This window comes from Vicugna pacos, chromosome 34, assembly GCF_048564905.1.
Source record: "Vicugna pacos chromosome 34, VicPac4, whole genome shotgun sequence".
NCBI lineage: Eukaryota > Metazoa > Chordata > Mammalia > Artiodactyla > Camelidae > Vicugna > Vicugna pacos.
The window spans coordinates 6779864-6795224 of record NC_133020.1 but is presented as its reverse complement, the minus strand read 5'-3'; the positions used below and the strand labels follow the sequence as shown (position 1 = coordinate 6795224).

At 40.3% G+C, this 15361-nt stretch overlaps 1 protein-coding gene across 1 annotated transcript in view; it reads right to left on the bottom strand.

Annotated features, from left to right (window-relative positions):
- Positions 1 to 15361, bottom strand: part of BCAT1 (branched chain amino acid transaminase 1) — a 77650-nt gene that overhangs the window by 27764 nt on the left and 34525 nt on the right. The window contains exons 4-5 of the mRNA XM_031670611.2: positions 9779 to 9889; positions 7242 to 7361 (exon numbers count right to left, since the gene is read on the bottom strand). Coding sequence (XP_031526471.1) covers positions 7242 to 7361; positions 9779 to 9889 — 231 coding nt within the window. The remainder of the gene's footprint in view (positions 1 to 7241; positions 7362 to 9778; positions 9890 to 15361) is intronic.

The following is a 15361-nucleotide window of genomic DNA, read 5'->3' as shown; positions in this document are numbered from 1 at the left end:
GAAAAAATGAGACAGAGGGAAGGGGGCAGGGCACAACCATTAAAAGGACACAGCCGTTGAGGACATGACATAAACTGGTTAGAACCTACTAACCCCAAGATGGCAGAAGACTCGATTTCCAATAGAAATGTGAGCCGCATTATACGCTCATTGTAATATATTAGCATGCTAAATGACACACTCTAGGTGTCATGACAGTTCTGAGGCTGACCACAAAAGGTCACAAAGTCCCAATTCCTGGAAACCCCGCCCCTTCTCCAAAGTAGTTGGAATAACCCTCCCACTTATTAGCATATGAAATTACCCAGCTCATATATACCCACAACCCCATCCCATGGGGCCTCTTGCCTTCTGAGAAGGCAGTGGAGTGTGCATCTCCCTGAATAAATCTGCTTTTGCTCTCCTTGGGCTTGCTCTTGAATTCTTTCCTGTGCAAAGCCGAGGACTCTCCCTGGCAGGGTGTGTCCCAGGGACACCACCGTCCTCGCATGCCCCATTCTCCTGCAACACACGCAGGGCCTTGAGTGTGAGTCACAAAGGGGAGGGGACACCAAAGTCATGGAATGTTTTTGTAGGAAAAACTAGTTGGTTTGGTTTAAGATTAAAAAATTACAACCACCCTCAATAATTACACAGGGCTGTTTGGTTTCCAAGACATTCCAGAGACATTATCTCTTAAAATCCAACAATCCAGGAAGTTCAGGGTTCTAATTCTTATGAAGTTGGAGAAACTGAGGCTCAGATGATCTGTCCCAAGTCCCACAGTTATTAAGCTCTAGATCTTCTACTTTTAGTCCAGAGCTCTTTTTTCGATACCAGAGTTTGAAAAAAACGAATCAGTGAAATACCCAAAATTTCCTAACGTGAAGAGTTCAAAGCAAAGCTTCCTTCCACGCTCGGCCTTCACCACAGCCCTCACACTCTACACACCCACGTTCAAACCATACAGAACCCTTCTGATTCCTCACTTTCCTACCTCGATGTGCCTTACTGCATGGCTCCCTCCACCTGGAACAATCTCCCATCCCCTTTTTTATGGACTGAAATGTACCTTCCTCGAAACGTATACATTGAAGCCCTAACTCCCGATGTGACCGCATTTGGAGATAAGGCTTTGAAGGAGGTAATTAAGGTTAAATGAGGTCTAAAGGTAGGGCCCCAATCCTGTAGGACTGATGTCCTTAGAATAAGAAACACCTGAGCATGAGGACCACCTTCTCCCCTTCTCCCCACCCCCTCAAGACAGAAGAAAGGTCCGTGGGGGACAAAGTGGACGTCTACAAGCGGGAAGTGAGGCTTCACCAGAAACCAACCCTGCTGGCACTTTGATTTCCAACTTCCAGACCCCAAAACTGTGAAAAAAAATTTTAGTGTCTAAGACACCTCATCTTTGCTATTGTTATGACAAACCCAAGCTGACTAAAACTTCCCCTCTCCATCTTACATAATACAAACCTTTCTATCTCAATTTAAATGTCATTTAATGTCACTTCAGGAAACGAGCCCCCTTGACAGGGCGAGGCGCTTGTGTTACGTGGCATTTCAGCATCCTGCACTCCCTGAAGTTTAGATCGCATACCTCCCACACCTCCCACACTTTCTGGCAGCTGCTTACTTAGTTCTCTGCCCTTTGCTAATGTGCATACGCCTCGATGAAGTGCAAGGTCACCCCTGTCCTCTACACGTGGCATCCTATGTTGCTACACCAGGTGTTTAGTTAACATTTGTTGAACACTGTCCACCTCAATAAGATGTTGTTTATGGAAAAGGGCTGTGAAAACAACTGAGATAACTATTTACCAAACTTGAATTATTTTGTTTTAAAAAAACAAACAAACAAACAAAACCTGTTGCTAATCCTAACGTGTTGCTTTGACATCACAGCGAAAATGTTCCTGTCTCTTGTCTGATTTCCTTGAGTGCTGGCCCCTAGGCTAACAGGTGATTAATACGTAGACACTGAAAGCAAAAGTCCAGAATTTTCTGAGGCTTGCTATAAAATAGGGTAGGGGTAAGGGCTGAGTTTGTTTCTCAGCCCTGTTCAGAGAGAAAGTATACTTTCAACACTAGACTAAAAGAAGGCAAATCACTCAGTTCTTTCTGTAGTTTTTAAATAAGAATGATCTTAAAATTTCAAAAAGCACAGTTAAAAAGAAAACTAATGCTAAGGTGAAAAAAGACAAAAAGAACACCTAACTGTTTTATCTAATATTATATAAAGGCAGTAATAGTAACTGCTCACAGGGTTGGTACAAGAATTAAATAATCTGTGGAAAGTATCAGGGCCTGATCTTTTGTAATCCAACAAATAGCAATTGTTATTTTTTTAATAAATAATATTTGATAATAGTAATAATGGTAAATAAGTTCAACACGTACTGATCCACAGGGCGTGCAGATGACACTAAGATGACTGTAGATGTGACCACTGAATTAGACAACACTCCATGTCCGAACTGTGGAGAATGGGGACTTGGGGGAAAGACAAGGATGATTATCCTGGTGGCGTGGGACATACAGGTTGGTAGACGTGAGATCAGTCATAAACAGAAACTGCAGGATGAAATGATTAAGCAAGGGGTCAAGAACACTCAGTGAAGGACTCAGGAGGAGCCAGAATGAGTCGCTCTTAGAAAAGCCATTCAGCATTGCCCTTTCTGAAGTAACTCCGGAGCAGAGGTCAGCAAACTGCAGCCTGCGGCCTGGGTTTTCTTTTTTTCTTTCCTTTTTTTTTTTTTTCTTGAAGGTTTACTGGAACAGCTTCTTTCATTCACGTGTGGCCTAGTGCTGTCTGTGCTAACAAGGCAGAGGTGAGTAGCTGCAGGGAACACAGAGCCAAGACTATTTACTGCCTAGTTCTTTATGGAACAAGTCTGCCAGCCCCCTGTCTGGAGGACAGGAACATGCCACAGGAGGGTCTGGCCTTAAAACCAGGATTTCCGCACGGACCTCGCCTTAGCGCTCAGACTTGGACTCTGTGATTCCACCCAGTTTGGTTCAGTGGCCTGGCCCCAACACGGTATCAGGCCGGAACAGAGACAGATGAGACCAACACAGGGAGCTGACGCCTGCAGAGGTCTTAGTTGATGAAGGGGGAAGGATGGTACCCAGGGAAGAGCCTGCACAAAGACAGGGGTGTCGATGGCACAGCAGTGCATGTCGGATGCCACACGCTCGGGAGCAAGCAAGGCGTGATGCTCAGCTGTCCTTCCATGGCGTCACATGTCACTGCCTGCCGACACTGTCACCCTCGGACGTAGAACCATGACAGAAGCAGAATTTGGGGAACCTTTTGACTATTTTAACAATCCGTTCTCCCTTTCTTCTGCACCACTGCCATCAGCTTAGAAATATGCCGTGATAGCTCCTGCCTAAAACAGGCACACTCCCTTTACCACGGCCCCACTCCTACCAGCGAGACTGCGGGGCAGAACTCCTCACAGGGCATATCCAAACTCACGATAATAACCTCCCCTCCTCTCCTTCTCTCCTGAGCCCATGACACCCAGCTGTCAGCCCCAGCATCCCGCTAAAAGATGCTTATCAAGATCACCGAGGAGCTCCATGTTGCCAAACCCAAGAATCAGTTCTCAGGCTTTATCTCACTGGCTCCATGGGAGGGACTGGCCACAGTTCATCATTGCTTCCCTGTCCTCTACTTGGGGTTCAGCACCCCATGCCCTCTTGCTTTCCTGTCTACCTTCCCAGCTGCTACTTCTCAGACTCCGCTGACTCCACTTCCTCTCCCTTTCTCCTACATGCCGGCCGGCCCCAGGGCTCTGTCCTTGCCTTCTTTTCATCTCCGTCTACAGCTCTTCCCTTGATAACTTCATCCAAGCCCTGGACTTTGAAGGCATTTTATGCCGAAGACTAGATAGAATGTATCACTTAAGCTCCCAAATCTCCCCAGACATCCACCCACCCACTTGGTACCATGGGCTTAAATTCCCGTGTCCAAACCTGAAATCCATTCCATCCGTTATCACTCCAACAGATCAACAGAATCCTCCCACTTTCACGCTCCCCAACGTATAGTCACTAACCAGGTGCAATGGCCCAAAAGGAAAACCTGACGGCTTCCCTCTAACACTCATAGCCAATCTATCAGCAAAATCGTGTGAGCTGTAAAACTATCCTTGAATATATGTCTTTATGTGTGCTAACCGGATAGGTCCATAGCACGAAAGTCTGCATTTTTGAAGAACCTCAAATTCAATTTTCCTACTGTACTCAATTTATTAATTAATAACAGTTCTTATGTCTGTTATATTGACAACATAATGGTTGATAAATAGGACCCTGGTTATATACATTACGCTACCATATTTCACAGATTCTAAGATGTCCACCTGTGATTTCACATTTAATATGTCTGAACTCAGCACTCTACAGTTGCTACTGGCAATATTAAACACATGCAATTCAGTATTTTCTTGCAAAGCAACAACCAAGTCTTCTAATGGGATCGTCTGATAGGCAGAAACCCTTAACATAAAACTGTGTTAGCTTTTGTTATTAAGATACATGCAAAAATAAATGTGCTTATCACAAACAGTGTAACTGATTTCATTTCAAAGAATCAGAGGCTGGTAATGACGAATTCATGAATCACGCAGGACTACTGGTAAGTGCTGTGTCATAGGTCAGCCGGCAATGTCTTTCCGTTTCAGTGCACAAGACAATTCTGCCTCTTATAATTTACAGCATCTTGTATTCAATTAAGTACAGCATAATGTACAATGGAATTTCCCACAGCTAGGAAATTGGGGCGCGGGGAAGTAAACGAACCAGTTTTTTTTTTTTTTTAATGGCAAAAGACCTGCAAAGGCATTTCACAAAAGGATTTCCAACAGCCAGTAATGAAAAGGTACTCGACATAATTTGTCATCAGGGTTGTAATGAAAATTACAACCACAGAGAGGTAAGACTGCCTGTATCTAAATGGGTAAAATTAGTAAGACAGTACCAATGTGAGTACTGATACTGTCTTAGTAATTTTATGTAAGTACTAGTGAAGTAAGCCAGAAAGAGGAAGAAAAATACCATAGGATATTAAGAAAGAAAAAAAAAGGACACAAGGGAACTTATTTACAAAACAGAGACAGATCAGAGACATCGAAAGCAAACTTTCGGTTACTAGGCAGGAAATGGGGTAGGGAGGGATAAATCGGGAGTTTGGGATCTGTATATACTGACTACTATAAGTAAAATAAACAAGCTCCTACTGTACAGCATGGGGAACTACACTCCATACCTTGTACTAACCTATAATGAAAAAGAATATGAAAATGAATATGTATATGTATAAATGAATCGCTACGCTGTACAACTAGAATTAACACATTATGAAGGGACTATATTTCAATAAAAATTCACATTTCTGCAAAAATAAAATAAAATGTGTATAGTAAGCCCGAAAGCAACCATTAAACAAACAAAAAAAAGACACAGACTGTCTGACTCTAGATCATAGAATCCCAGGAGTCTGGAAAATTTACTAAATCACAGAGCTGCGTGTGTCAGAGAACCACACACTAATACCTTTCATGAGCATTGACATAGAAATTCCTCACAAAATATTTGCAAAGTGAATACAGCAAGAAACAGTATGAATTGTTCACCACAATCAAGTAGAACTTAGCCCAGGAATACAAGGTTATTTTAACATCCAGAAGTTAGTTAATCTAATACACTGTAACAGAATAAAGGGCAATAACCACATAATCATGTCAAGACATTTAGTAAAAGCATTCAACAAAACCTAACCTCCATCCATGACAAAAACTCTCAACAGACTAGGAATGGAAGGACCAGATCTTAGAGTGGAAAGGAAAAGTACCCCTGGTAACTAGAAGGTAGTGCTTTGAGATTAGTCATGTTTCAACAAACTTTAAAATCGCTTCCTCCTATTCTAAAGTTAAATATTGTTTAAAAACTCAACATAAGCGATAGGGTTCTACCATAGAGCAGCACAGGGAGTTATATTCAGTATCTTGTGGTAATCTATAATAAAGGATATGAAAGAGAAAAAAATATATATGTGCAAAACAACCCCTTTGCTGTACACCAGAGACTAACACAACATTGTAAATCGATTATACTTAAATTTTAAAAAAATCTCAATATTAAAATGTCAGAAGCTTAAGAAGCAGATGACTTTTAAAAATTGTCCCAATTCTCTAAAGCTGATTAGGGAGGCTGCAATTCATGAAATTCATTATCCGGCTCCGGTCTTTCCATTATCCAGCCTTGTAAAAGGCATCAAAAGGATGCCAAAGGACCACTTAGGTACTTAGCCTATGGTGTCCTGTATTTCCCTACTATTTGCATATACGACCTGGTAGAGAGAGAACCTGATGACCAGCCTCGCAGAGAGAATGGCTAGACTACAGCAAAAGAGCTCTGGCCCAGGCTCCCTCTTCCTAAAATCTCCATATGCCACACCCCCTCGTGTGCCACCCACGTTCCATTTCCCCCCAACAATTATCCCTCATACGGTCCGTCCTCCATAAGACCATCCCAGCCCAACAGAGGAAGGAGACCAGGGACAGAGTCTTTATATTTCATAGCACATACACAGCCACACAGATGGCCTGGGCCACTGCAAGCAAGCCCTTGTTCTTCTGCAAAGTCACCAACCAACAAACTGTGACTTACCGGGAGACCTCACAGCCATGTTGTATAAGCTTGTCCCCCTATAGCTCTCAAGTGCTTTCCCTAACACCCACTGTCAACTTTATGTTCCACATTTCCTATGGGGTGAGAGGACCTTCTAACTCTTTCTCCTTACCAAGCAATCCCAAGACTTCAGGAAAGTGAAAATAAAAAGGAGCAGCTCTCTCTCCTCCAAATTTCAAAAGCATCAGCACCTTTACCTTGGAGGAGTACTGCCAAGACAGGAGGCACTCATTACACTGGTAAACCGAGGAGATAATGGTTAGTCTTGGTCAGGGGAAGGCAGACAGACAGCCTTGCTCATTCCTTGACTCATGGGTTGGTGTCTGTGGCTGTGTTTGTACCACAGTGACAGAGCTGAGTAGTGAGAGAAACCACATGGCCCCAAAGCTTAAAATATTTACTATGTGGCCCTTTGAAGAAAATGTTTACGGTCTTAATAACCAGGAGAAAGGAGTCATTAATGATGCTACTGGGAGGCCATGACAATCTACATACTAGACACTTCACACAAGAACAGACAATTTGCCCACGAAGGTACCCCGAAGCAAGGAGTCACTATGTACCTCAGTTCCAATGAATGTAGGACGAATATACAGACTAGCAGACGTTGAATAGGGGACCCACTCTTGATCCACCTTCACGAGCTGCCGAATACACTCTAAAAGCTCTTGCTTGTCAAATGCCTGGAAGAATGAAAAACATAATGAATAACGCAATTTTCTTCCATTGTAGCAATAAGAAATGATCCTCATGAAAGCTTTAGGCTGTTTTTTTTTTAAAAAGTAATAGTAATAATAAACCAAATAAGTTTTTTTTTTCTGTGACTTTTTCCTCCCAAATTGTGATGGATGATTGGCTATCCACCTAAGGAAGATTAAAAAAGTGGTTCCCTACCTCTTACCATCCCCAAATACCAGCTATAGTTTGATTATGTATTTAAATGTGACAAAACATTAAGACATAAAAACATGCAAAATATCACTGTCACTTTAAAGTAAAAAAAGATTCCTTAAATAAGAGACATATGGCAAAAATCATAAAGGAAAAAAATGGATGCAATCTGACATTTAAAATTCAAGAAACTCTGTTCTTCAAAAGATGTACGAAGAAACAAACTGGAAGAAGTTCTTTGTAAAGTATAACCAACAAAGGATGGTAAGTGGAATATGTTAAGACGACCAGCAAATCAGTAAGAAAGAGACAGATAACCCAATAGGAAAATGCGTGAAAGTAAAGAGCAGTTTATTTCTAAGGTGGAAAAGGTTTTCATAGACTAGACAGGTGACAGTATGTAAAATAAGTAAGCCAGAAAGAGAAAGAAAAATACCACATGATGTCACTTATATGTGGAATCTAAAAAAAAAAAAATACAAACGAACTTATTCACAAAACAGAAGCAGACTCACAGACATAGAAAACAAACTTATGGTTACCAGCGAGGAAAGAGGGTGGGAAGGCATAAATTGGGAGTTCGAGATTTGCAGATACTAACTAGTATACATAAATAAACAACAAGTTTATACTGTACAGCACAGGGAACTGTATTCAACATCTTTTAGTAACTTATGGTGAAAAAGAATATGAAAACAAATATATGTATGTTCATGTATGACTGAAGCATTGTTCTGTACACCAGAAATTGACACAACATTGTAAACTGCCTATCCTTCAATAAAACTATTAAAAAAATTAAATTAAATTAAAAAAAAAAAGTAGATGCTACTCACTTGGCAGGGCAAAGAAACATGCTTTCAGAGATGTGATGGGTTATCCAAGGTAGAAATGAGTTAGAAACACACATCTGAATAGAGCTCATGACATCAGAGTTTGGCTATTTAAGTCCTAACTTCCAACAGCAGTCACAAGGTAGCAATGTTACAGAAATCGGGACTGCCAGTCATGCAGGGCATACCCTTACTCTGCTGTCATTTGCGGGGTCTCTGATACTACTGTTCAGACGTAAATTTAGTGGATAGAACTTGACTACGGATACAAAAATTTGCAGCCAATTTCTCACCCTGTCCCTTTGCTCCGTGTAATTTTACGCAAGTCCTTTAACCTCTCTGGGCTGGAGTTTTCCTCTCCGCACAAAGGTACTGCTAAAATTTACAATATATACTTTCTTGACAATGGCTTACTGTTATGATTTAAAAGACAAGGAATATAAAACCCCATACCACAGTTTGTGGCAGGTGATGTCTGATAAGTGTGACTTCCCTTCCCTCTGTCTCCATCTTACAGGATCTCCCAATGATTTGTCTGTAATAGCAGATGAGTAAAACTAGGACCTAGTCCAAAGAAATTCCTGGAATTCCCTTCTGCTACTATACATGGCCTCTGAAGGAGGTGGGTGGAGCATGGGTTATAAAAGTAAGGAGAAGGAAGAGCTTAGCTACAAAGGACTCATCACCTGGGCTTCTCAACGCACAGCTGAAGGTCAGGTACAAACAAAATATGTCAAAGGAGGGAAAGACTTCCTTCAGTTCAGAAAGGCAGCCTGGTCAAGTCTCAGGGAATGAAAGTCATCACCTCCAACCTAGACCTAGTCTAAATCCAACCCACCTGAGAATGAATTCTGCTCCCTAACAAACAATGTTGGAGCCAAGAGCCAGTGGTCATGAGAAACCATTTTGACTTTCATAATACATATATATTTATATATCTTTTTATATATATATAAAATGGGGTAAAATATCAAAACACCTAATTAAATCACTGCATGCTTGCTAGTGCGCCACTAGGCAAAACAGCCCTCAAATATCTGGGCAGAACACCCTATTTTCACGTTTTAATTGCATATGGTCTTTAAATTTTATTTCCGTTTGAGGCGTATTTTTCTTCCTTATCCCTATTATCTCTCACATACTCATAAAACCCCCACAGACACTCATAAAGAAACAGACACTGGAATTGCCAAATGGGACTGGTCATTCCCTTGTATTTTAATCTCACTGATTAAGAAACAGATGAGGAGCACTGACGTTATTTCTACGGCTTACACTGACTAACAATCTAAGTATTTGGAAAGGATCTGCTTGGTTGTAAAGTCAGTGATTCACGACATTCCGGGAAACACAAGGAAACTCCTCCATTTACGTACCGGCAAGGTTGCCCTCATAGCAGAACAGTACATTCGGTCCATGTTGAGGTTTGGCCGAAAGAGTCGAATTTTATTATCCACTCCCCGAAATGCCTTCAATCCTTCAAATAACTGAAGATAAAAAGAGAAATCAATGTTAAAAGGCAACTAGGTGGAAACAATCCCTGAGTTGACAAGACTGACTTTTCTACAGGTCCTCACCTCCGTCACTATGTAAGGCTTCACCATGACAGACCTCAATTTGAATTCCCCACCCCCAGAAAAGCCAGACAGACTGGTTATAGTAATTGAGATAGAAAGAAATCCCTTTATGACCAAATTTGGGTAGGAATTCAGAGTTATCCTTTGCTTAACAGGAACTAGATGGTTCAATAACACATCAGTGGTGGCTGGAAGGAAACACCTCCACAAAGCATGGACCAATGGCGTGGAAAAGAGGAATGGAATCAAAGGCCCCCCCAGCACCCTGCCCTCTTCCACCTAAGTATTTATGTTTCTTTTCATTTCATCTGGCTCATTCGAATTCTGGAGCGTGGATAACCTAGATGTGATTAGAGCTGGTTCCGTCTCCCAAATGATGGAAACCAAGCAGCTCAAGACGCGTTCTCAGGAGCCCCCGCAGACAAAACGTGGGACAAGGACGTAAAAAGACTTTGAAGTTGGTACTTACTGATAAATACAAAGAAATGAGAAAAATCAATCGCTTCGAGGGAAATTTTTACATACAGGTTCTCTAAGTAACTGACAGAACAAATAGGCTAAAAACTTGGTAACGATATGGAAGATTTGAAGAAGAATAACAAACTAACCAAACAGACTCACAGAACCCTGCACGTAGCACCTGCAGAAAGCATGCTCTTTTCACATGGTTCCTAACCCTAAGCTAAAGTATGGGGGAAGGTATAGGTCAAGTGGTAGAGCACATGCTTAGCATGTATAAGGCCCTGGGTTCAATCCCTAGTACCTCCTCTAGGAATGAATGAATGAATGAATGAATCAATCAATCAATCAATCTAATTACCTACCCAACCAAAAAGAAAGACAAGCCAGAAATCAAAATAAAAAAATATAGCCACAAAATATCCACATTTTGGAAAAGAAGGAACCCATTACTTAATACTGAGCATGAGTCAAAGAAGAAAAGTAATAGAAATTAGAAAACATGCTGAACTGAATGATAACAAAAAGTACGGCCTTTAAGTGCTTAAAGCTTTAAAGCTTAATGAGAAAAGATTTATATATCTTGGAGCACAATTAAAAAGCACAAAATTAGATGTTTTCTTAAAGTACAAATATACAAATAATTTATTAAAATGTAATACGACTAAAACTTCAGTTTAAAAAATAAGGTTGGCAGATTGGACTCAGCCTATAACATCTGAAACACATCTGAAACAAAAGAGCATAGAACGCAATATATCACACAAATACTTTTTAAAATAAAGCAGTGAAATTATATTACTAAATATAAAACAAAACAGACTTTCAGGCAAGAAACATTATTGAAGATAACTTCATAGGGTTCAATTTACTTCATAATTTTAAAACGGTACATGGTTGGTTTAGGTTCAAATATATGTAAAGATTGTATGATAATCTCAGTGAATAATACAGATGCAAAATGCACAAACGATAACACCACCTAAGTTGGATTTATCCCAGGAATAGACATTGGTTTACTATTAGAAAATCAAGTGATGAGTTTCATTACATCCATAAATTATGTGGAAAAAACTATGATCATCTCATTGGATGCAGTAAATGCATCTGATAAGATTGAACATTCATTTATGAGTTTTCAAAAAGCTTCCAAGGTAACTAAGGAAAAAGGGATCTTCCTTAAGTGTCAAAGGCTATCTTCAACAAACTTGTAGCAAATATTATACTTACATGGTAATATTTAAAATTTTCCTTTCAAATTGAGAATATCACACACTGCCTGCTTTAATTCAATATTGTACTACCAAAATAATAAGGCAAGAATAATGACAGAAAAGCACCAAGGTTTGGAGAAGGAAAAACTAAAACTGCCATGGATTGTGAAGCCTGGATAAGATTAAAATATAGAAAGTCCAGAAAAAAAAAGCAATCTTTTGAAATTACCTATTTAAGCAAGATAATCAGAAAATTATACTCCTATGTAATTGCAGCAGTTAGAAAATAAAAACACTATGGGAGAATGATAAAGAATCCTTAGATGGGGAAAATCTAACATAAGTGAAAAACCCATAAGGAAAATACAAAACTTCGCCAAGTCGTTAAAGACCTAACTAAATGTAGAAAGCAGACCCATGCTCCCAGACTGTAAGACTCGAAACTGCAAAGATGCCGACTCTCCCCAAATTGATTTATATATTTAATGCAATTCGAATGAAAATCATGTCAGGACATTTAATTTTCTTGTAACAAACTGGAAGACAAAAGTTTAGTGACCTGATAAACTGAATCTAAATGACCAAGAAATATCCAAGGCACTGTTGCAGAGCGAAATAAAAGGATCTGTCCCAGCAGACAGCACGACTCGTTATAACGATTTGGAGATAAAGATACTGGCATTTGACCAGACAGACAAGCAAAACAATGAAACAGAATAGAGATCCAAACAGATAAAACAATGAAACACAAATGGAGATTCAGAAGCAGAGCCATGCATATACGCTAAGAGGTGACATGACATATCAGAAAGAAAAAAAACAGGGGAGGAGGGTATAGCTCAAGTAGCAGAGCGCTTGCCTAGCATGCACAATGGTCCTGGGTTCAATCCCCTGTACCTCCTCCTTTAAAAACACATAAATAAATATACCTAATTACCTCCCTTCCTCCCCTCCCCCAAGAAAATTTTTTTAAAAAGGAAAAAAAGTCTTTTTTAATGGTGCTGGGACAATTGGGTATCTGTACAGAAAAAAACAAAACGAAACAAAAACAAACTTAGACTCACAGATACAGAGAACAAACTAGTGGTTACCAGTGGAGAGATGGAAGGAGGGAGGGGTAATCTAGGGGTAGGGAATAAGAGATACAAACTACTCGGTATAAAATAAGCTACAAAGATATATTGTACAATATGGGGAATACAGGCAATATTTTATAACTATAAGTGGAATATAACCTTTAAAAATTGTGAATCATTAGGCTGTACACCTGAAACATAGTATTACTGTACACCAACTATACTTCAGCTCAAGTGGTAAAGCACGTGCTTAGCATACACAGGGTCCTGGGTTCAATCCCCAATACCGCTTCTAAAAATAAATAAACCTAATTATCTCCCCCGAAAAACAAAAACCAAAAAAACTATACTTCAATTTAAAAAAATCATACAACTGCTTTTCCTTGAGACAACCTTAGTATTAGTACTTCAGTACAACAGAAGGGCTTTATGCAAAATTGCTGTTGTCACACAAAATATTAAAATGAAATCTACTCTGGAGTCAAGATTTAATAAAACTAATCGTTACCGCTGCTTCATCACGAACATCCCTGAGTGATGCTAACATTCTTTTTATACTGTAAGGCATGGCAGTAAACAATATGATGACTAACCAGCAGAAGTTGGGTGTTGAAGAGTTTTTCCAGTACAAATGTCAACACACAGGGAAAAGAAAAGACTGCCTTGGTATTACTGTGAGGGGTTTTAACCTTGGCAATCTCTTGAAAGGGGACTGTGAGAACTGCTAACTTAAATGTGTAAATAAGTACACCAGCGGACTATGTCCATCAGCGTCCACAGAAGGAAACACACGAATGCTCGTCAACAGTGCAGCGAGAACACGCACGTGATGGAACACTGCTATAAGGCACACGTGATGTGGCACCTACCGCCCTCAGGCCCCGACAGCCAGGGCCTCTGCTCTGAGCCCCACACTCCAGACGGCCTCTCACCCCTGTCTTCCTCCAGCTGTGACCTTCTGCTTGGAGCAAGCACTTGGCTGGATCCTTCCCTAGGCAGACTCCAGGTGCCCAGTCCCCTAGAAGTCCCTGCCCACGTTCAAGGCCTCCTCACGCTCATCCTTCTAAGAACAGAGAGCACCACTTGGATGCCCACATCGAAGTCCAAAGAATGGCCAAGGGCCATCTGTCAGCAGGTGGTGCAGGCATCTGCACGGGTGTGTGAGGCCCTCTGTGGTACAGGACGGAGCCAGGACAGAACGAGAGAGAGGGTGGACTACAGGGCCTTTCTGTGTGTGCTCTTGTGCCAGGGCCCACAGGTGTTAGAGCTGGTCCTGGATAGATAGACCTTACGTAGCATTAAGCTCAAACATCAGAAACACACACACACATACACATTACAATTCCACTTCAAAAAGAGGCAAACTGTAGTGTCAAAGATACATATAATTTAAAAAGAAAAGCAAAGTCATCACAGAAGTAACCACAATGAGAGCCAGAAGATGCAGGGTTTATGACGTAGGAGGGACACAAGAAGGCTGCTGGGATGCTCAGGGGATCCGTCTCTCCACCCGGATGCACGCTGTATCGGCCGCATTTATAAGTGTTCATTAAATAGTACTTGTTGCCCTTTTTTTCCAAATTATGTTTTATCTCACAAGTAATTTATTTCAACCTGAAAATGAAGTACCTACTATAAAATTTCATTTTCTTTCCTCCAGTTCCCCTCACTGTTCCTATTTCTCTCCTTCACTATTTGAAACCTTCATATGTCTATCAGAAGATAACTTTCAAATCAATAGCCTATTTTAGTAGCCCTAAAAATAAAACCCATCAGATCCTAAAATCAATAGGGCTGATACGTGGAGGAGAAAGAAGGCCAAGGAGATTATGCATATATTGATTTTGGGGTTAAAATAAATATGACTGTAGACAGAATTTGAGCCCAGGAAGTTCGACCCTAGAACCAGAATGATTCACCAGATGCTTTCTCACTCAAAACGATTAAATGAGATGACCCATATGAGGTACCCAGTATGGGGCATATTGCAGGATTTCAATAAAATTTATGATAATTAACAATTATTATGAATATTTATTATTACCATCTTTTAGTCCCTTATTAAGAAGGCCATTGCTTAACTCCTGCACCCCAATATTCTCCATATTTCCAATATGTTGGAAAGATATCCAACCCATAACGGCTAAAACACAAAAATGAATGAAATGTCCTGGGGGTCGACGGAATGGGGTGTTGTAAATCTAGGTAGGTGTGTACCCTGAGAAGAACCAGAGAAAGCATTCCCTAAATATTTAATATTTTATGCTTATAATTATCTCATTCATGCCCGAAGGATGGCATTTAATTACATGTCTCTTAACATGCATAACTACAAATGATTGCTGTCATAAAACCATGCAGTTAGCATTAACATCTAAATATGATATTGTACTCGATGACCCCTTCTCAATCATTAGAAGATCTGAGAAAGGCGAGTTCATGCAATATTAACAGTACTGGCTTTTTGGTTACTAATTTTCTTACCACTTGTCCTTCCCATCTGCTCTAAATAATTTTAAAAATAATACTATAAGCCAATGTTACAAGTTTCATGCATACATTATATTTCTATCTCCATACACCCTGCAGCATGTTCACCACCTAAATGCTTTCTAATTGAAAATTTAAAAAAT